Genomic DNA, 23,701 nt, shown 5'->3' with positions numbered 1-23,701 from the left:
AAAAATGGGTCCTTTCCAAAAAATATCCTTCATCACATTGCCAAAAATAAACAAAAACCTTTTATTTAAATAAAAAAACATGTTGCCTTCATCCATCTGCTTTACTCTCCCTGCTGGGACAATGGATGGATAGGTGAATTTATGCCACGTGGAGGTCATTTTAATGTTTCAACATGTTTGGTATACATTTAGGCTTTTGTTCTATTTGTTGTTGTTGTATTGCTTTTATGCTTAATTTTGTCTATACATTTCTAATTTCTAATGATGGCTGGCTGCCTGACTGGCCTATTGATGTCCCCCGTGCTACCAAAACAAAAATTCTGGTGAACCATAACCATAGACAAAAAATAATGAGGTAGCATGACGGTCACCTTTGTGTTGTTGCTTGGTGAGTGATGTCATTGGCATTTTTGTTGTAGCAAAAAAAAACGAACATTGAAATTGATAGTCATTAAAGCATATCCTTAGGGGGGCTTCGGACTTTGTATTTTATGTTGTGAAGAGGAATTTTTAAAATATTTATTTTATTTATACATTTATAAATACCCGAGGAATTCTGGGAATTTTTGGTTCACATTATGGTATATAATTTGTATATGGTTCCCACAGGTAATTAGTGTTGCCTATTTTTAGGCAATATTTAAAAATATTCTTTTAGAGAAAGGTGAATTCTGATTCTGTTTGAATAGATTTCGGGACACCCAACGGGGATTGATAAGAATATTTTCAGGGATTGTCGAGCATATTTATAGCAATATTTTAAGAGATTTTCAAACGCAACCATTTTATGAATATTTTTTGCAAAAATTATAAAGCATACTTTTAGAAAAATTACTAATTTTTCCCCCTTTTTTCTTCTCCTCTCTTTATTTTCATAGATGACGTGGAACGCTTAAAGCCACAAAAACGCGGTTTCTTTCAATCGATTTTATGCTGTTGGCGTCGCAATCGTACAAAAACAAATCAAAATGGCACACCTATCGATGGTTCCACAACACCGCCACCATTACCGGACCAACAAAGGTACCTACTACCTCAGGTTAGGCACTCGGATATGCACAAAAAATGTATGGTTATCGATTTGGATGAGACATTAGTGCACAGTAGTTTTAAGGTAAGTTACACTTCCCCCAATCTTTTTCTTTTTTTCTTCGTATTTTTCCAGTCTTGCTTTATTTTGAAACATTTCCGTAACGTTGACAAATTGACAGACAGTTTGTGGTTGGTTCATCTATCATTGTTGGTGTTGTAAACTGTGTTTTTTATGGCTTCCTTTTTGGTGGCCGGAGGTGTTAATATGGGGTGTTCTTTCGCAATTTTTATTGGTGTATTCTACACAACATAAAGTATCTCTTTATGTCTCCGTTAGGTATATAAAAAAGTAAGAATGTATCTGTCAGTTGAAAAAATATTTTTTAAAAAATCCACGTCTTGTGGTTAGTTACAAAAATATTTTTTAAAAAATCCACATCTCGTGGTTAGTTACAAAAATATTTTTTAAAAAATCCACGTCTTGTGGTTAGTTACACAAATATTTTTTAAAAAATCCACGTCTTGTGGTTAGTTACAAAAATATTTTTTAAAAAATCCACGTCTTGTGGTTAGTTACAAAAATATTTTTTAAAAAATCCACGTCTTGTGGTTAGTTGAAAAAATATTTTTTAAAAAATCCACGTCATGTGGTTAGTTACAAAAATATTTTTTAAAAAATCCACGTATTGTGGTTAGTTGAAAAAATATTTTTTAAAAAATCCACGCCTTGTGGTTAGTTGAAAAAATATTTTTTAAAAAATCCACGTCTTGTGGTTGGTTACAAAAATATTTTTTAAAAAATCCACGTCTTGTGGTTAGTTGAAAAAATATTTTTTAAAAAATCCACGTCTTGTGGTTGGTTACAAAAATATTTTTTAAAAAATCCACGTCTTGTGGTTAGTTACAAAAATATTTTTTAAAAAATCCACGTATTGTGGTTAGTTGAAAAAATATTTTTTAAAAAATCCTTGACTTGTGGTTTGTTGAAAAAATATTTTTTAAAAAATCCTTGACTTGTGGTTAGTTGAAAAAATATTTTTTAAAAAATCCACGTCTTGTGGTTAGTTGAAAAAATATTTTTTAAAAAATCCTTGACTGGTGGTTAGTTGAAAAAATATTTTTTAAAAAATCCTTGACTTGTGGTTAGTTGAAAAAATATTTTTTAAAAAATCCTTGACTTGTGGTTAGTTGAAAAAAAATATTTTTTAAAAAATCCTTGACTTGTGGTTAGTTGAAAAAATATTTTTTAAAAAATCCTTGACTTGTGGTTAGTTGAAAAAATATTTTTTAAAAAATCCTTGACTTGTGGTTAGTTGAAAAAATATTTTTTAAAAAAATCCTTGACTTGTGGTTAGTTGAAAAAATATTTTTAAAAAAATCCTTGACTTGTGGTTAGTTGAAAAAATATTGTTTAAAAAATCCTTGACTTGTGGTTAGTTGAAAAAAATATTTTTTAAAAAATCCTTGACTTGTGGTTAGTTGAAAAAATATTTTTTAAAAAATCCTTGACTTGTGGTTAGTTGAAAAAATATTTTTTACAAAATCCTTGACTTGTGGTTAGTTGAAAAAATATTTTTTAAAAAATCCTTGACTTGTGGTTAGTTGAAAAAATATTTTTTAAAAAAATCCTTGACTTGTGGTTAGTTGAAAAAATATTTTTAAAAAAATCCTTGACTTGTGGTTAGTTGAAAAAATATTTTTTAAAAAATCCACGTCTTGTGGTTAGTTACAAAAATATTTTTTAAAAAATCCACGTCTTGTGGTTAGTTGAAAAAATATTTTTTTAAAAAATCCTTGACTTGTGGTTAGTTAAAAAAATATTTTTTAAAAAATCCTTGACTTGTGGTTAGTTGAAAAAATATTTTTTAAAAAATCCTTGACTTGTGGTTTGTTGAAAAAATATTTTTTAAAAAATCCTTGACTTGTGGTTATTTAAAAAAATATTTTTTAAAAAATCCTTGACTTGTGGTTAGTTGAAAAAATATTTTTTAAAAAATCGTTGACTTGTGGTTAGTTGAAAAAATATTTTTTAAAAAATCCTTGACTTGTGGTTAGTTGAAAAAATATTTTTAAAAAAATCCTTGACTTGTGGTTAGTTGAAAAAATATTTTTTAAAAAATCCTTGACTTGTGGTTAGTTGAAAAAATATTTTTTAAAAAATCCTTGACTTGTGGTTAGTTGAAAAAAATATTTTTTAAAAAATCCTTGACTTGTGGTTAGTTGAAAAAATATTTTTTAAAAAATCCTTGACTTGTGGTTAGTTGAAAAAATATTTTTTAAAAAATCCTTGACTTGTGGTTAGTTGAAAAAATATTTTTTACAAAATCCTTGACTTGTGGTTAGTTGAAAAAATATTTTTTAAAAAATCCTTGACTTGTGGTTAGTTGAAAAAATATTTTTTAAAAAATCCTTGACTTGTGGTTAGTTGAAAAAATATTTTTTAAAAAATCCTTGACTTGTGGTTAGTTGAAAAAATATTTTTTAAAAAATCCACGTCTTGTGGTTAGTTACAAAAATATTTTTTAAAAAATCCACGTCTTGTGGAAATTTGGAAAAATATTTTTTTAAAAAATCCACGTCTTGTGGTTAGTTACAAAAATATTTTTTAAAAAATCCACGTCTTGTGGTTAGTTGAAAAAATATTTTTTAAAAAATCCTTGACTTGTGGTTAGTTGAAAAAATATTTTTTAAAAAATCCTTGACTTGTGGTTAGTTGAAAAAATATTTTTTAAAAAAATCCTTGAATTGTGGTTTGTTGAAAAAATATTTTTTAAAAAATCCTTGACTTGTGGTTTGTTGAAAAAATATTTTTTAAAAAATCCACGTCTTGTGGTTTGTTGAAAAAATATTTTTTAAAAAATCCACGTCTTGTGGTTTGTTGAAAAAATATTTTTTAAAAAATCCTTGACTTGTGGTTAGTTGAAAAAATATTTTTTAAAAAATCCTTGACTTGTGGTTTGTTGAAAAAATATTTTTTAAAAAATCCTTGACTTGTGGTTTGTTGAAAAAATATTTTTTAAAAAATCCACGTCCTGTGGTTTGTTGAAAAAATATTTTTTAAAAAATCCTTGACTTGTGGTTAGTTGAAAAAATATTTTTTAAAAAATCCTTGACTTGTGGTTTGTTGAAAAAATATTTTTTAAAAAATCCTTGACTTGTGGTTTGTTGAAAAAATATTTTTTAAAAAATCCTTGACTTGTGGTTAGTTGAAAAAATATTTTTTAAAAAATCCTTGACTTGTGGTTTGTTGAAAAAATATTTTTTAAAAAATCCTTGACTTGTGGTTTGTTGAAAAAATATTTTTTAAAAAATCCACGTCTTGTGGTTTGTTGAAAAAATATTTTTTAAAAAATCCTTGACTTGTGGTTAGTTGAAAAAATATTTTTTAAAAAATCCACGTCTTGTGGTTAGTTACAAAAATATTTTTTAAAAAATCCACGTCTTGTGGTTAGTTGAAAAAATATTTTTTAAAAAATCCTTGACTTGTGGTTAGTTGAAAAAATATTTTTTAAAAAATCCACGTCTTGTGGTTTGTTGAAAAAATATTTTTTAAAAAATCCTTGACTTGTGGTTAGTTGAAAAAATATTTTTTAAAAAATCCTTGACTTGTGGTTTGTTGAAAAAATATTTTTTAAAAAATCCACGTCTTGTGGTTAGTTGAAAAAATATTTTTTAAAAAATCCTTGACTTGTGGTTAGTTGAAAAAATATTTTTTAAAAAATCCTTGACTTGTGGTTAGTTGAAAAAATATTTTTAAAAAAATCCTTGACTTGTGGTTAGTTGAAAAAATATTTTTTAAAAAATCCTTGACTTGTGGTTAGTTGAAAAAATATTTTTTAAAAAATCCTTGACTTGTGGTTAGTTGAAAAAATATTTTTTAAAAAATCCTTGACTTGTGGTTAGTTGAAAAAATTTTTTTTAAAAAATCCTTGTCTTGTGGTTAGTTGAAAAAATATTTTTTAAAAAATCCTTGACTTGTGGTTAGTTGAAAAAATATTTTTTAAAAAATCCACGTCTTGTGGTTAGTTGAAAAAATATTTTTTAAAAAATCCTCGTATTGTGGTTAGTTACAAAAATATTTTTTAAAAAATCCTTGACTTGTGGTTAGTTGAAAAAATATTTTTTAAAAAATCCACGTCTTGTGGTTAGTTACAAAAATATTTTTTTAAAAATCCACGTCTTGTGGTTAGTTGAAAAAATATTTTTTAAAAAATCCACGTCTTGTGGTTAGTTACAAAAATATTTTTTTAAAAATCCACGTCTTGTGGAAATTTGGAAAATTATTTTTTAAAAAATCCACGTCTTGTGGTTAGTTGAAAAAATATTTTTAAAAAAAATCCTTGACTTGTGGTTAGTTGAAAAAATATTTTTTAAAAAATCCTTGACTTGCGGTTAGTTGAAAAAATATTTTTTAAAAAATCCACGTCTTGTGGTTAGTTGAAAAAATATTTTTTAAAAAATCCACGTCTTGTGGTTAGTTACAAAAATATTTTTTTAAAAATCCACGTCTTGTGGTTAGTTGAAAAAATATTTTTTAAAAAATCCACGTCTTGTGGTTAGTTACAAAAATATTTTTTTAAAAATCCACGTCTTGTGGAAATTTGGAAAATTATTTTTTAAAAAATCCACGTCTTGTGGTTAGTTGAAAAAATATTTTTTAAAAAATCCTTGACTTGTGGTTAGTTGAAAAAATATTTTTTAAAAAATCCTTGACTTGCGGTTAGTTGAAAAAATATTTTTTAAAAAATCCTTGACTTGCGGTTAGTTGAAAAAATATTTTTTAAAAAATCCTTGACTTGTGGTTAGTTGAAAAAATATTTTTTAAAAAATCCTTGACTTGTGGTTAGTTGAAAAAATATTTTTTAAAAAATCCTTGACTTGTGGTTAGTTGAAAAAATATTTTTTAAAAAATCCTTGACTTGTGGTTAGTTGAAAAAATATTTTTTAAAAAATCCTTGACTTGTGGTTAGTTGAAAAAATATTTTTTAAAAAATCCACGTCTTGTGGTTAGTTACAAAAATATTTTTTAAAAAATCCACGTCTTGTGGTTAGTTACAAAAATATTTTTTAAAAAATCCACGTCTTGTGGTTAGTTACAAAAATATTTTTTAAAAAATCCACGTCTTGTGGTTAGTTGAAAAAATATTTTTTAAAAAATCCTTGACTTGTGGTTAGTTGAAAAAATATTTTTTAAAAAATCCTTGACTTGTGGTTTGTTGAAAAAATATTTTTTAAAAAATCCTTGACTTGTGGTTTGTTGAAAAAATATTTTTTAAAAAATCCTTGACTTGTGGTTAGTTGAAAAAATATTTTTTAAAAAATCCTTGACTTGTGTTTAGTTGAAAAAATATTTTTTAAAAAATCCTTGACTTGTGTTTAGTTGAAAAAATATTTTTTAAAAAATCCTTGACTTGTGTTTAGTTGAAAAAATATTTTTTAAAAAATCCTTGACTTGTGGTTAGTTGAAAAAATATTTTTTAAAAAATCCTTGACTTGTGGTTAGTTGAAAAAATATTTTTTAAAAAATCCTTGACTTGTGGTTAGTTGAAAAAATATTTTTTAAAAAATCCTTGACTTGTGTTTAGTTGAAAAAATATTTTTTAAAAAATCCTTGACTTGTGGTTAGTTGAAAAAATATTTTTTAAAAAATCCTTGACTTGTGGTTAGTTGAAAAAATATTTTTTAAAAAATCCTTGACTTGTGGTTAGTTGAAAATATATTTTTTAAAAAATCCTTGACTTGTGGTTAGTTGAAAAAATATTTTTTTAAAAAATCCACGTCTTGTGGAAATTTGGAAAAATATTTTTTTAAAAAATCCACGTCTTGTAGAAATTTGGAAAAATATTTTTTTTTTTTAAATCCACGTCTTGTGATTAGTTGAAAAATATTTTTTTTTAAAAAATCCACGTCTTGTGATTAGTTGAAAAAATATTTTTTAAAAAATCCTTGACTTGTGTTTAGTTGAAAAAATATTTTTTAAAAAATCCTTGACTTGTGGTTAGTTGAAAAAATATTTTTTAAAAAATCCTTGACTTGTGGTTAGTTGAAAAAATATTTTTTAAAAAATCCTTGACTTGTGGTTTGTTGAAAAAATATTTTTTAAAAAATCCTTGACTTGTGGTTAGTTGAAAAAATATTTTTTAAAAAATCCACGTCTTGTAGAAATTTGGAAAAATATTTTTTAAAAAAATCCACGTCTTGTAGAAATTTGGAAAATATTTTTTTTTTTTAAAATCCACGTCTTGTGATTAGTTGAAAAATATTTTTTTTTTAAAAAATCCACGTCTTGTGATTAGTTGAAAAAATATTTTTTAAAAAATCCTTGACTTGTGGTTAGTTGAAAAAATATTTTTTAAAAAATCCACGTCTTGTGGTTAGTTGAAAAAATATTTTTTTAAAAAATCCACGTCTCGTGGTTAGTTGAAAAAATATTTTTTAAAAAATCCTGGTCTTGTGGTTAGTTGAAAAAATATTTTTTAAAAAATCCACTTCTTGTGGTTAGTTGAAAAAATATTTTTAAAAAAATCCTTGACTTGTGGTTTGTTGAAAAAATATTTCTTAAAAAATCCACATCTTGTGGTTATTTGAAAAAATATTTTTTAAAAAATCCTTGACATGTGGTTAGTTGAAAAAATATTTTTTAAAAAATCCTTGACTTGTGGTTAGTTGAAAAAATATTTTTTAAAAAATCCACGTCTTGTGGTTTGTTGAAAAAATATTTTTTAAAAAATCCTTGACTTGTGGTTAGTTGAAAAAATATTTTTTAAAAAATCCACGTCTTGTGGAAATATGAAAAAATATTTTTTAAAAAATCCACGTCTTGTGGTTTGTTGAAAAAATATTTTTTAAAAAATCCTTGACTTGTGGTTAGTTGAAAAAATATTTTTTAAAAAATCCTTGGACTTGGTTAGTTGAAAAAATATTTTTTTAAAAAAAATCCAAGTACTGTGGAAATTTGATTTTTTTTAAATGTTGGTATAAAAATGCATATACCCTCTTTAGCCTAAAGGCTGAGGGTATAAAAAATATAGATTTTACTGTATTAACGCATCAATGACCCTCCTCTTCCCCCACTGAGAAGGTACGCCTTAATGCACTGCTATAAATTTATATGTGGGTGGTGCAGTTTTATTACGTTCCCTCTTTTGCTAACTGGCCTGTCAACGCCCATCCCACTTTATCTACGTTCACCTTGTTGGATTTCTAAATATAAACAGAATTTCGAACTTATTTTGCACCCGCCCGTCCATCACACATCCTTGTTAGAGTGTGTGGCATTTACTTTGTGTAATTTGTTTCACCGGCTCTTTGTCCTTGTCAAGCTTTTGAAATGCAGACAACAATACACTTGTTTTTCCTGGTAGGGTAGCCATTGGTAGTGGAATGTTTCCGCCAACAAAGTTCAAAGTAATAAATTTCCATTTTAATACCTTCATGGGTACACTATAAATAGTTACTCTAACCTCGAACTCCAACCTCCTACGGCGGGAGGCCCATTGCATGCCTAACCATTTGTGATGGGTTGCTTCAAAATGTTTTTTTTTTTTCTCATGAAAAACATCATAATTTGTAATGTAATACCTAATTAGGGTTTTATGATTGAAATTCAATGTAACCTCTACCATCCTGGAAATTTCGTGGTCCTCCTCACTCTCTCGCTCTCTCTCCCTCTATATCTCTCTTTCCTTCACAACATGAATCATAAAAATAGTTTCGTTTTTATTGAATTTTTGTGATGGCACGTTTTTATTTCCTGTCACGACTTTGTTTCCTCTCCGACGCCCCATTTCTTTCCTCCCAATGATGGTTGGTGACTCATGGCAGCACATTTGTGGCCACACAAAGACTCCCAAAATAGAAAGGACAAAGTAAGGTTTCCTGTTAGGCAAAGAAATGCCACCACAAACAACAACCACACACACTTTGCCTTTCATGCATAGACAGGAATCTTAAACGCTTTAATTCCTTGGAGACATTAGAGACCAATAACAAAACAAAGAACCAACAGCCACGACACCAAAAAAAGAAGGAAACATTTTATTGGAGGTCAAGACCTTGTAAGGGGCGCTGGGGGCTTTAAAGATGGAGCATATGGAATGGTGGCATTAAAAGCAACCGTAAAAAAGTATTAAAATCTATAAATATTGAGTTTTGGAGTACAAACAGCTGTTAATTGAGTATGTGATCCTAAAAGTATGCACCACAAATAGGTTTATAATGTGAAATGAAAACAAGTTACAATTTTAAGGGTTATAATTGGGGATTTTTAAGTTATTATTATTGGGAATACATCCAAGAGGGATTTTAAGTATTTTTTGTCTTTTTTCCAGGGCTCCTTGATGACCCTCTTGTTCTTCAAGTCTTAAGTCTTCTATTGTGTAGAAGGCCTCTAATGAGGTCTTCTGTTGTTGTAAAAAATCTATTGTATAGAAGACCTCTTATGTGGTCCTCTATTGTAGAGAAGGCCTCTTATTAGGTCTTCTATTGCACGCTTTAAAAAAAATTTTGAAAAACCCTCGCTTTGAAAATAAAGTTAAAAAATCCATACTTTGAAAAAAAAAATAAGAAATCAACTCTTTGAAAAAAATGTTTAAAAAATCCACGCTTTGAAAAAAAAAATCGTTAAAAAATCCACGTTTAAAAAAACTAAAAAAAATCCGCTATTAGAAAAAAATCGTTAAAAATCCACACTTAATAAAAAATTTTAAATTAAAAAAAAAAATAAAAAAATCTACTAATAGAAAAAAATCTTAAAAATTTACAGTTTGAAAAAAATTAAAAAATTCACAATTTGAAAAAAAAATCTTTAAAAAATCAATGATTTGAGGAAAAATTCTTTAACAAATTCAAACTTTTCTTTTTGAAAAACAAGAAACAAAGGAACTGATGAAGATCTGTGGCGAGATCTGAAACTATAGTCATCCTTGCCTTACCCCTTGGTAAACATCGCCAATTTTTTCCCACTAATAAATTAAAGTTGTTTTAATTAAATATTAAAACAACGACTATGGGATTAAGCCGTACTATTTTGAAAAACAAAATAGAAGTCCACATCACAAATAAAAGACGCCAACCCTCCTTTAAAAAAATCTTTAAAAAATTGTTTAAAAAATCTAAAATTCTGTAAAAAAAATTAAATTTTAAAAATCTGAAATTTAAAAAAACTCGAAAAAATTCGTAAAAAGTTTCAAGCACTGAAAATACAAGTTAAAAAAATTCTTTAAAAAATCCACGCATTAAAAAAATTTTAAAAAATCCTCGTTTTGAAAAAAAACCTTAAAAAATCCAAGCTTAAAAAAATTCTTTAATTATCTAAAATTTAAAATAATTCTGTAAAAAAATCTTTAAAAGATGATTCACGTTTAGAAAATAACCTTACCAAGCTTTGAAAAAAATCTAAAATTTGAAAAAATTCTTTAAAAATTTAATATTTTAAAAATTCTGTAAAAAATGTAAATTTAAAAAAAAAAATTAAAAATATAAAATTTAAAATAAAATCAAAAATAAACATTTGAAAAAATTCTTTAAAAGATTCACGCATTGAAAAGGTCCTTAAATCCAAGTGTTGAAAAAAATTCTTTAGAAAATCTAAAATTTGAAAAAATCTCTAAAAATTTAATATTTTAAAAATTCTGTAAAAAATTTAAATTAAAAAAAAACTAACATTAAAAAAAATTCTGTAAAAATTTAAATTAAAAAAAAAACTAACATTTAAAAAAATTCTGTAAACAAATCTAAAATTTGAAAAAATTCTTTAAAAGATTCGCGCATTGAAAAGTACCTTAAAAAATACAAGTTAAAAAAAAAATTAAAAATCCACGCATTGAAAAAAACCTTTAAAAAATCCAAGCTTTAAAAATTCTTTAATTATCTAAAATTTAAAATAATTCTCTAAAAATATCTTTAAAGATGATTCTCGTTTTGAAAATAATCTTAACAAATCCAAGCTTTGAAAAAAAATTATTCTTGAAAAAATCTAAAATTTGAAAAAATTCTTTAAATATTAATATTTTAAAAATTCTGTAAAAAATGTAAATTTAAAAAAATCTGTAAAAAAAACTAACATTTGCAAAATTCTTTAAAAGATTCAGGCATTGAAAAGTTCCTTAACAAATCCAAGTTTTGAAAAAAAAAATTCTTCAAAAAATCTAATATTTGAAAAAATTCTGTAAAAAATCTAAAATTTGAAAAATGTTGTAAAAATTGAAAAAAGCCTTTAACAAAGTGCGAAGCCTTAAAATAATGCTGCAAAAAAACTAAAATTTGAAAAATCCTTGAAAAAAAAAGTTTGAAAAAATTCGTTAAAAAATCCACGCCATGAACAAATTCTGTAAAAATCTAAAATTTGAGAAAATTCTTTAAAAATCCACTACTTGAAAAAAATTTTAAAAGAATCCCGTTCTAAAAAAAATTAAAAAAAATCCTTAAAAATTCTTTAAAAAATCTAAAATTTGAAAAAAAAAAAAAATCTTGAAAAAAAATTGTACAAATCTAAAATTTGAAAAAATTCTTCAAAAAATCCACCCCTTGAAAAAATTCTGTAAAAATTCTAAGTTTGAAAAAATTCTTTAAAAAACCCTGACTTGAAAAAATTTTGTAAAAAATATAAAATTTGAAAAAAAAATCTTTAAAAATCCACGCCTTGAAAAGATTCTAAAAGAATCCCTATCTGAAAAAAATTAAAAAAAAACAAGTTTGAAAAAAATTAAAAAAATCAAGGCCTTGAAAAAGTTTTAAAAAAAAAAAAAATCACGCTCTGAAAAAAATTTAAGAAAAATCCACTACTTGAAAACAGAAATTTAAAAAACATCGAAGTTTAAAAAAAAATTGAAAAACCCCAAAAAGGCTTTGAAATAAAATTGTTCAAATCAAGGCGAGGATTTTTAAAAAATTTTTCATATTTATTTTATGATTTTTATAAACTTTTTTTCAAGGCGTGGATTTTTTAAGAAATTTTTCAGATTTTTTTTATGAATTTTATTATTTTTTTCAAGGCGCGGATTTTTTTTCAGATTTTTTATGAATTTTAATAATCTTTTCAAGGCGTGGATTTTTTAAGAAAAATTTTCAAAATTTTTTTATGATTTTTTTTTTTTAATTTTTTAAGAACTTATTTTCAAGGCGTGGACTTAAAAAATTCAGGCGTACATTTTTTAAAAATATTTTTTTTCAAGAAATTTTTTCAGATTTGTTATGAATTTTATTAATTTTTTTCAAGACGAGGATTTTTAAAGAAGAATTTTCAAAAAATTTTTATGATTTTTTTTTTTAATTTTTTAAGAACACGTTTTCAAGGCGTGGACTTCAAAAAAATCAGGCGTACATTTTTTAAAAATATTTTTTTCAAGACGCGGATTTTTTTAATAATTTTTTTCCAGGGGTAGATTTTTTAAAAGAATTTTTTTAAGGTTTGCATTTTATGTTTGTTTTGTTTATTGTTGAAGTTCAATCTCATTTTCGCCGGGATGAAATCATGATATTGGTAGCGATCAGTAAAATTTTGCAACACTGTCAGTTCGTTTTGAAAAACATTACTCTCTGTAATAGAGGGTAATAAATGAACTTGAGCCAATGGGGGAATACTCCACTCAAACAATCGAAAGGTTTGCATTTTATTTAAAGAATTTTTTTAATGTCTTGTTTTAAGAATTTTTTTCATTGCGTCCGTTTTTTAAAAATATTTTTTTCAAGACGCGGATTTTTTTAATAATTTTTTCCAAGGTTTAGATTTTTTAAAAGAATTTTTTAAGGTTTGTATTTTTTCTAAGAATTTTTTCAAGGTCTAGATTTTTGTAAAAAAATTTTTTAGGGCGTGTAGTTTTTAAAAAAATGTTATTCAAGGCTTGGATTTTTTAAAGATGCTTTTTTAAAGGCGTGGATATTTAAAAATTTCAAGGCGAGCATTTTTTTAAAAATATTTTTTCAAGACGCGGATTTTTTTAATATTTTTTTTTTTTTAATTCAAAGCCTGAATTTTTTAAAAGATTTTTTCAAGGCGTGGATTTTTTAAGAAAAAATTTCAAAAATTTTTTATGATTTTTTTTAATTTTTTAAGTACTCGTTTTCAAGACGTGGACTTAAAAAAATTCAGGCGTACATTTTTTAAAAATATTTTTTTCAAGAATTTTTTTCATATTTTTTTATGAATTTTATTAATTTTTTTCAAGGCGTGAATTTTTAAAAAAAAAAAATTTCAAAATTTTTTTATGATTTTTTTTTTTTTAATTTTTTAATAACACGTTTTCAAGGCGTAGACTTAAAAAAAATCAGGCGTACATCTTTTAAAAATATTTTTTTCAAGACGCGGATTTTTTTAAGAATTTTTTTCAAGGGTAGATTTTTTAAAAGAATTTTTTTTAAGGTTTGCGTTTTATTTTAAGACATTTTTCAAGGTCCTGTTTTAAGAATTTTTTCATTGCGTCCATTTTTTAAAAATATTTTTTTTCAACGCGTATTTTTTAATAATTTTTTCCAAGGCTTAGATTTTTTAAAAGAAATTTTAAGGTTTGTATTTTTTTAAGAATTTTTTCAAGGTCTAGATTTTTTTAAACATTTTTTTAAGGCGTGGATTTTTTAAAAATGCTTTTTTTAAGGCGTGGATGTTTAAAAAATTCAAGGCGTGCGTGAAGTTTTTAAAAATATTTTTTTAAGACGCCGTTTTTTTTAATATTTTTTTTTTTTTTTTAATTCAAGGCCTGAATTTGTTAAAAGATTTTTTCAAGGCGTGGATTTAATTTATTCAAGGATGGGATTTTTTACAAATGCTTCATTTAAGGCGTGAATATTTTTATGAATTATTTTGATAAATTAAATTGTCTTCGCAATTATATTGGGGTAAATACCAAATAAACCTACACTGGCCACAGATTCCAAGACAATTTTATTTCTCAATAAATGGATAAAATTTCGAAAGACATAACAAAAGTCATTATTTTTTTAAAGAATTTTTAAGGCGTAAATTTATTTAAAAAATAATTTTTTTCAAGGCTTGGATTTTTTAAGAAATAATTTTTTTCAACGCTTGTATTTATACCCTATACCACAATGTGGAAAAGGGTATTATAAGTTTGTTTTGGTAAAAATTCATGTAACACCGTGAAATATTCGTCGGAGACCCCCAATGTGGTATACCATTTTTCATATCTCGACGAGATAAAGCGATTTTGAGATGTGTGTCCGTCCGTCCGTCCGTCCGTCTGTCCATTATAAATTGTAAACACGCTCCAGGCCGCAATTATGGACCGATCGTCACGAAATTTTGTATGGAGGTCGGGTTCAGATCAGAATAGATCCCTATTCTTATTGGTGATGATCGTGAAATATTTAGCGGGTGAAATGGACCAAAAACATAATATTTATCCAATTTTGTAGCGGCTCTGTAGGTCTCAATAATAGTCCGATAAACGCGTAATTTTAAATAAGGTAAGAGTATATCACAAAGGAGAAGCTTGCAATTTGAGATGGCGATCGGATAATATTTAGAGGGTTAAATGGACCAAAACTTTTGTGTGAAAATTGTGAAAAATTTTAATATACAGCTTATATCTTAATTCCTGGAAGTGACATTCCGGACAAGTGAGATATACTTGAAAGTGGAACGCTTGACCTTTCAATTGATGCCAATTATGTTGGTGTGCATGATCAGATAACAGAGTTACAGCCTAATATATCCCGTTATTTGTTTGTAGTGTAATAATAAACTCGCTAGAAGTCGCAATTATACATCAATAGTCACGAAATTTTGCACCGGGTAAGAGTATAGGTCGAAAAAGATGCCTACAATTTTGGATGATGATCTGATATTCTTTAGCGGGTGAAATGGACCATTACTTTTGTATGAAAAATATAAAAATTTTATTTTTGGTCGATATTTTAATTCCTTTAGGACATATATATTTCGCAAAGTAGCCTACATATGGAAAAAAACTACTGACTTTTCCTCTGATGTAAATTGCAATAAAGTGTTTGCTAGATAACGGGCCTACTGCCTAATATATAATGGGTTCTGTGTAGAGAACCACATTTTTATACCATGCTACATATTGTCTTTCCAATAGTTTATGTAACATCACGAAATATTCGTCCTAAACCCCTTATTTGGTATGCCAAAATTCATATCTCCGTGGAGAGCGATTGTCCATGGATAGTGGTATAGGGTATCCCATGGTCGGCTCCGTCCGACTATAGACTTTTCTTACTTGTTTTTTAAAAAAGAAGTTTTATAAGGTTTGTATTTTTTAAGATCTTTTTTTAAGGAATGGATATTTTTATGAATTTTTATAATTGTTTAAGGCGTGGATTTTTTATTAATTTTTATATTTTTTTAAGTTTTAAGTTTTTTAAGGCGTGGATATTTTTATGATTTTTTTTTAATTTTTTTTTTAAGGCGTGGATATTTTTATGAATTTTTTTAATTTTTTTAAGGCGTGGATATTTTTATGAATTTTTTAAGGCATGGATATTTTTATGAATTTTTTAAGGCGTAGGTATTTTTATGAATTTTTATACATTTTTTGAGGCGTGGAAATTTTTATGAATTTTTTTAAGGCGTGGATATTTTTATGAATTTTTTAAGGCGTGGGTATTTTTATAAATTTTTAAGGCGTGGATATTTTTATGAATTTTTTAAGGCGTGGGTATTTTTATAAATTTTTAAGGCGTGGATATTTTTATGAATTTTTTTAATTTTTTTAAGGCGTGGATATTTTTATGAATTTTTTTAATTTTTTTAAGGCGTGGATATTTTTATGAATTTTTTTAAGGCGTGGATATTTTTATGAATTTTTTTAAGGCGTGGTTATTTTTATGAATTTTTATAAATTTTTATTAATTTTTAATTTTTTTAAGGCGTGGATATTTTTATGAATTTTTTAAGGCATGGATATTTTTATGAATTTTTATAAATTTTTAAGGCGTGGATATTTTTATGAATTTTTTTAAGGCGTGGATATTTTTATGAATTTTTTTAAGCGTGGATATTTTTATGAATTTTTTTAAGACGTGGTTATTTTTATGAATTTTTATAAATTTTTAAGGCGTGGATATTTTTATGAATTTTTTAAGGCGTGGGTATTTTTATGAATTTTTATAAATTTTTTGAGGCGTGGAAATTTTTATGAATTTTTTTAAGGCGTGGATATTTTTATGAATTTTTTAAGGCGTGGCTATTTTTATAAATTTTTAAGGCGTGGATATTTTTATGAATTTTTTTAAGGCATGGATATTTTTATGAATTTTTTAAGGTAGGTATTTTTATGAATTTTTTAAGGCGTGGGTATTTTTATGAATTTTTTAAGGCATGGATATTTTTATGAACTTTTTAAGGCGTAGGTATTTTTATGAATTTTTATAAATTTTTGAGGCGTGGAAATTTTTATGAATTTTTTTAAGGCGTGGATATTTTTATGAATTTTTTTAAGGCGTGGATATTTTTATGAATTTTTTAAGGCGTGGGTATTTTTATAAATTTTTAAGGCGTGGATATTTTTATGAATTTTTTTAAGGCGTGGATATTTTTATGAATTTTTTTAAGGCGTGGATATTTTTATGAATTTTTTTAAGGCGTGGTTATTTTTATGAATTTTTATAAATTTTTAAGGCGTGGATATTTTTATGAATTTTTTAAGGCGTGGGTATTTTTATGAATTTTTTAAGGCGTGGGTATTTTTATGAATTTTTATAAATTTTTAAGGCGTGGATATTTTTATGAATTTTTATAAATTTTTAAGGCGTGGATATTTTTATGAATTTTTATAAATTTTTAAGGCGTGGGTATTTTTATGAATTTTTATAAATTTTTAAGGCGTGGATATTTTTATGAATTTTTATAAATTTTTAAGGCGTGGGTATTTTTATGAATTTTTATAAATTTTTAAGGCGTGGATATTTTTATGGATTTTTATAAATTGTTTAAAGTTTTTTTTAAAGCGTAGATATTTTTATGAATTTTTGAAGGGATTTGGATTAATAATTTTTCTTTAAAAAAATATTTTTTATGGCTTGGATTTTTTTAATAATTTTTTAAAATTTTTAAGGGGTTCTCATTTATGAAAATAAATAAATTAAATTAAAATTTTGAAATTTTGGCTTCGCCCACAATTCACTTATTCCGGCTTCAATAATTCAACTCTTCAGATGATCTAGTCACTTGTTCTGCATGTAATCACCCAACAACCCGTTAACTTCCAGTGTTAGCTCCTCATCTCTGAGGTCACTGTGCTTGGCTCCACGAAGTTCATTTGCTAGTCCCGCCGCCCAATTTAAAACTGAACTTAAAATATTTAAAAAAAAAACTTTCTTAATTTTAATGATTAATTTCTTACTCAAATTCCCTTGATTTCAATAAGTTCTACAGACTTGTTTTGTTCCTGGACCCATAGGGAAATTTAATGCCGAATATTTTTTCCTTTGATATCATCCCTTGAAAGTGCAGCTTTGTGGGAGATTTCGGTCTAAATTGACGATAACCTTCAAAAAGTCATAAAAACCATCATTGTTTTATATACAAATTTCGTACTTAAATTACATTGACTTTTATTAGGTTTATAAATTTCTTCTGTTCCGGGACCTATAGTGAAATTTGATGTTGAATATTTTTTCCATTGACATCATGTCTTTAAAACGTAGTATTAGCGTATATTTTTTCCGATTTCCAAAATAACCTCAAAAAATATTTTTTGTAAAACCCCAAAGTTTTACTCAAATTTCACTGATATCCATTAGCCCCAGCGATTTCATTTATTCCGAGATTCGCAGTGAAATTTGATGTAGAATATTTCTTCCATTGACATCAAACCCCTAAAATGCGTTTTTATTGGAGATTTCGAACAAATTTGAAATTAACCTTAAAAAATCATAAAAATTTTGTCTTAATGTAAACCCAATTTGTTTACTCAAATTTCCTTCATATGCATTAGAACTACAGTTTTCATTTATTCGTTGACCCTCAACGAAATTTGATTAATAACATTTTTCCTTTTGGTATCAACTCCAAAAATTGCCTTACAATGGGACATTTTGGCGAAATTCGAAAATTGTCTTTAAATTCAATAAAATGTTCCCCAATTAAAACCCCAAAGTTTTACTCAAATTTCACTGATATCTATTAGTCCCATGGATTTCGTTTGTTCCCAGACCCGTCGTGAAATTTGATGTAGAAAAATTCTTTCGTCGACATCAGGACTCTAAAATGCGTTTTTATTGGATATTTCGAACAAATTTAAAATTAACCTTAAAAAATCTTACTAATTTTGTCTTATTGTAAACCGAATTTGTTTACTCAAATTTCCTTGATATACATTGGACCTACAGCTTTCATTTCTTCGGCGACCCCCAAGGAAATTTGATAAAGAAAAATTTTCGCTTTGACATCAACTTCAAAAACTGTCTTACAATGGGAGATATTGGCAAAAACCCAACTTGCCTTTAACATTTGTCTTTGTGTGCAAATGAGAAATTTAAAGCATACTTCTAGGCATATTGGTAATTATTTTTTATTAATTTTGTATTTCTTTCTTTTTGTCATTCCAGCCTATTCCAAATGCTGATTTTATTGTCCCAGTTGAAATTGATGGTACCATCCATCAGGTGTATGTTCTAAAACGTCCCTATGTTGATGAATTCCTACGAAAAATGGGTGAACTCTATGAATGTGTATTATTTACAGCATCACTAGCCAAATATGCAGATCCAGTTGCTGATCTGTTAGATAAGTAAGTAGAATGGAATTTGTTGTTGTTTTATTTGGAATATATTTTGTTTCGTTTTTTTTTTCAGATGGAATGTTTTTCGTGCAAGACTGTTTAGGGAATCATGCGTTTATTACAGGGGTAATTATATTAAGGATTTAAATCGACTGGGACGTGATTTGCAAAAAATTGTTATTGTTGATAATTCACCAGCTAGTTATATATTTCATCCAGACAATGCGGTAAGTAAAATAAAGAGGAGATTATTGGCATTCCGAAAAAGAAAATGCTCTAAGGAGAAATGTTTGTTAAAAATGTAAATTGTCCAACATCAATGATGAGTACATGGCCACAATCCCACGGGAGCGGGTTCTTTCGTACCGGATTGACCCGGAACATCATAGTGTTTCGGCCAGCGGCTGCCAACCCAGCATTAAACCTATGCTTCTTCGTAGGTTTCTATGCTGCTATAACAACAACAACTACATGGCCAAGTTATCCTTGGAGTTTTTTTATATTAACAAGAGTATCTTTGGCTTGTAATGGCTTAAAGTGAAATTAGCCTAAAATAACAATTAAAAAAGTTTTTTATTATACATCAAATTTAATTCTCACATTTTTTTGGGGTTTCTATTGGATGTACAGAGTTATGTTGGCTGGTGGCTCATAGTGAAATGTGTTGTAGAATATTTCCTCCATTGACACCTTCCACCTAAAATTAAGAAATAAGGGAGATTTTGACACAAATAGAAGTTAGTATAGAGAATTTATAAAAAAAAATCTTTCTTTTGGGCACCCAATTTGATTCTAATATTTTTGTGATATCTATTAGCTCTACAGCTTTTTGTTGTGAGGTGACCCATAATGAAATCCCTTGTAGAACATTTTTTCCATTGACACCATTCTTCTAAAATGCAGGAATTTGGGAGATTTTCGCAAAAAATTTAAATTAACCTTAAAAAATAAATACAAAATAATTTCTTAATTTTTTTATACACATTTTCTTTATACCTATTAGATCTAGAGGAATTTGTTGCGAGGTGACCCTTAGTAAAATTTTCTGTAGAAAAATTCCTCCTTTGACAGTATTCTGCTAAAATGAAGTAATGCTCCAGATAAAGGCACAAATCGAATATAACCTCAAAAATTAGTAAAAATTAATCTCTCAGTTTTTGTGAAATAACAGCACAAATCGAAATTAACCTAAAAAATCAATAAAAAGTGTCTCATTTCTACACTCAATTTGAATGTCAATTTTTTCCGATATTCCTTAGATCCAGGGATTTTTGTTGTGAGGTAACCCATAGTGAAATTTACTGTAGAATAATTTCTCCTTTGACAGTATTTCTCTAAAATGAAGTAATGCTGGAGATAAAGGCACAAATCGAATATAACCTCAAAACAATCAGCAAAAACTACTCTCGTTATAACCACAATTTGTTTCTTCAATTTTTGTGATATCCGTTTGATCTATAGATTTTTGTTGCGAGGTGACCCTTAGTAAAATTTTCTGTAGAAAAATTCCTCCTTTGACAGTATTCTGCTAAAATGAAGTAATGCCCGAGATAAAGGCACAAATCGAATATAACCTCAAAAAATGAGTAAAAACTAATCTCGTTATAACCACAATTTGTATCTTCAATTTTTGTGATATCCCTTAAATCTACAGATTTTTGTTGTGAGGTGACCCACAGTGAAATTTGGTGAAGAATATGTTCTCCTTTGAAAGTGATCCCCTAAAATTGAGTAATAATGGAAATAACAGCACAAATCGAAATTAACCTAAAAAATCAATAAAAAGTGTATATTTCTACACTCAATTTCAATAGCATTTTTTTGCGATATCACTTAGATCTACGGATTTTTGTTGTGAGGTGACCCATAGGCAAATTGTCTGTAGAAAAATTCCTCCTTTAACAGTATTCTCCTAAAATGAAGTAATGCTGGAGATAAAGGCACAAATCGAATATAACCTCAAAACAATCAGCAAAAACTACTCTCGTTATAACCACAATTTGTTTCTCAAATTTTTGTGATGTGCCTTCGATCTATGGATTTTTGTTGTGAGGTGACCTATAGTGAAATTTTCTGTAGAAAAATGCTTCCTTTAACAGTATTCTCCTAAAATGAAGTAATGCTCTAGGTAAAGGCTCAAATCGAAAACAACCTCAAAAAATTAGTAAAAGCTAATCTCGTTATAACCACAATTTGTTTCGTCAATTTTTGTGATATCCATTTGATCTACGGATTTTTGATGTGAGGTGACCCACAGTGAAAATTGCTGTAGAATAATTTCTCCCTTGACAGTATTCCGCTATAATGAAGTAACACTTGAGATAATTACACAAATCGAAATTAACCTAATAAATGAAACCTACTCTCGTTATAACCCAATTTGTTTCTCTAATTTTTGAAATATTTATAAGATCTTCAGATTTCTCTCGTGAGGGGACCCATAGTCAAATTTGCTGTAGAATCATTTCTTCTTTGGAAGTACTTCCCCAAAATGAGGTATTATTGGAGATAAAGGCACAAATCGAATATAACCTCTAAAGAAAATGTTTTAGAAATTGGTCTAAAACCGCAGTGAAGCAAGCTTAAACAACACCTAGGAGAACTTAACTTAGTACTCCTTGGTAATGGTTAAGATTGACATTTTTAAACAATTATTACTCGGAGAACTTAAATGCTCCCAAGAAGGGCCTTAACCAGATTGACATTTTTAAACAAACATTTCTCGAAGCCCCCAAAATGCTTCCAAGAAGGGCCTTGACCTTCAATTTCGGAAACCTTTATCCATAAACACTGCTAATGTTTCTTTTTTTATTTCTTCATTTCAGGTTCCTGTTAAATCCTGGTTTGATGATGCCAGCGATTGTGAACTATTGGAACTAATACCACTATTTGAGAAATTAAGCAAAGTAGATTCTGTATATAGTGTTTTGTGCAATTCAAATAATCCATTGAACAATCACAATCAACAACAGCAACCGCAGCAGCAACAACAACAACAACAGCAACATTCAATACAACAGAACCAACAAACAACGCCACAGCATCAACAGCAGCAGCAGCAGCAACAACAGACCATTACAGCAACAACAATCATAACTCAAGCTTCGACACTGTCAACACCAACAATACTGACGTCACAGCAACAACAAAACCAACAACAACAGCAGCAACAACAACAACAAACAGGAAGTCCGCCCAATCATAGTGATTTAAATAATAAAACGTAACATCAGTGGGAATTAATGTTTATAAATATTTAATTATGTTTTTTTACACATTACATACAAAGAGAAGAAGAAAAAGAAAAGAAGAAAAAAAAATTATATATTATTCGTATATATACATATAAAGATTAATAATTAATTTTTTTAAAATTAATTTCATTTATTATAAAATAATTTTTTGTTTACAAAAAAAAAATCAAAAAATACATAACTTATGTTTATTTTTTTCCTTTAAATAACAAAACATCTTCCCCCCAATCCCCACAAAAAAAAATAATTAAAACCCCTATTTAATTTAGTTTTATTTTTTTATATATACATACAGAAAAAAAAACGCAAACGATTTTATTTATTTTTTTGTTTGTAAATTCTTAATTTTCATTTTTTTTGCAATATGTTTAATTTAAAAAAGGAAATGATTTCATTGTAAATTATATTAACATAGATTTTTGGTTTAACTTTTTTTTTTTTAAATATATTTAATACAAAAAAATATATAAATAAATATCCCCCATCACTATGTTGTCTGGGACCAAAAACAATTTGACAAAATTTATGAAATTCAACGAAACATTTTTTTCCTATTATAAGTTGTAGATGCAGATATCTTTTATGTGGTGACCCATGGTGAAATATTATGTAGAATTTGTTGGCCTTTAAAAATATTCCCCTTAAACTGAATTGTAATGGAGATAATTGCAAAATGTGAAATTAACCTCGAATATCAGTGAAAATTTTTGTTATTATTTTATTTGATTTTAGCCTTTTTTGTGGTATCTTTTTGTATGTTCAGAGTAATGTTGGCTGGTTAAACATAGTGAAATTTGTTGTAGAATATTTTCTCCATTGTCAACTTCCATCTAAAATGAAGAAAAAGTCAGCCTTTTTGCACCCAATTTGATTGTTAAATTTGTGTGATATCTATTAGATCTACAGATTTTTATTGTGAAGGGACCAGTTGTGAAATTTGCTGTAGAATAATTTCTCCTTTGACAAGATTCACCTAAAATGAAGTAATACTTGGAATAATGACATGAATCGAAATTAACCTCAAAAAAATAATAAGCATTTTCTATCATTATACACACAATTTAAAATAATAAGTTTTTGTGATATCCATTGGACTTAACGATTTTTGTTGTGAGGTGACCCATAGTGAAATTTGATGAAGAATATGTTCTCCTTTGAATGTGATCCCCTAAAATGAAACGATGCTGGAGATAATCTGAGAAAACTACTCTCATTATATCCACAATTTGTTTCTCCAATTTATTGTGATATCCGTTTAATCTACGAATTTTTGTTGTGAGATGACCCATAGTGAATTTTGATGCAGAACATTTTCTCCATTGACAGTGTTTTCCTAAAATGGAGTAGTACTGGAGACAAAGGCACAAATCGAATATAACCTAAAAACAGAAAAAAAACTACTCTCGTTATAACACAATTAGTTTCTCAAATTATTGTGATATCTATCAGATCTACAGGATTCTCTTGTGAGGTGACTCATAGTCAAATTAGCTGTAGAATAATTTCTTCTTTGGGAGTATTGCCCCAATATAAAGTAATACTGGAGATAATGGCACAAATCGAAATTAACCTCAAAATATCCATAAACAATTTCGCTCAATTACACACAAAATTTGAATAACAAATTTTTGTGATATCCGTTTCCTCTACGGATTTTTGTTGTGAGGCGACCCTTAGTGAAATTTGCTGTAGAATAATTTCTCCTTTGACAGT

The 23,701-nt window shown here is 26.9% G+C and overlaps 1 protein-coding gene across 1 annotated transcript; it reads left to right on the top strand.

Annotated features, from left to right (window-relative positions):
• Positions 1 to 578: 578 nt before the first annotated feature.
• hzg (CTD small phosphatase herzog) lies at positions 579 to 22,500 on the top strand. The gene is made up of 5 exons (XM_073985450.1): positions 579 to 609; positions 879 to 1,114; positions 18,562 to 18,743; positions 18,808 to 18,961; positions 21,560 to 22,500. The coding sequence occupies exons 1-5, from the start codon at positions 579 to 581 to the stop codon at positions 21,959 to 21,961; spliced, it is 1,005 nt and encodes a 334-aa protein (XP_073841551.1). The 3' UTR covers positions 21,962 to 22,500.
• Positions 22,501 to 23,701: the final 1,201 nt, after the last annotated feature.

Source organism: Musca autumnalis, unplaced genomic scaffold, assembly GCF_047663935.1.
Source record: "Musca autumnalis isolate F117 unplaced genomic scaffold, ASM4766393v1 scaffold_4, whole genome shotgun sequence".
Taxonomy (NCBI): Eukaryota; Metazoa; Arthropoda; class Insecta; order Diptera; family Muscidae; genus Musca; species Musca autumnalis.
This window is presented reverse-complemented; position numbering and strand designations above follow the sequence as displayed.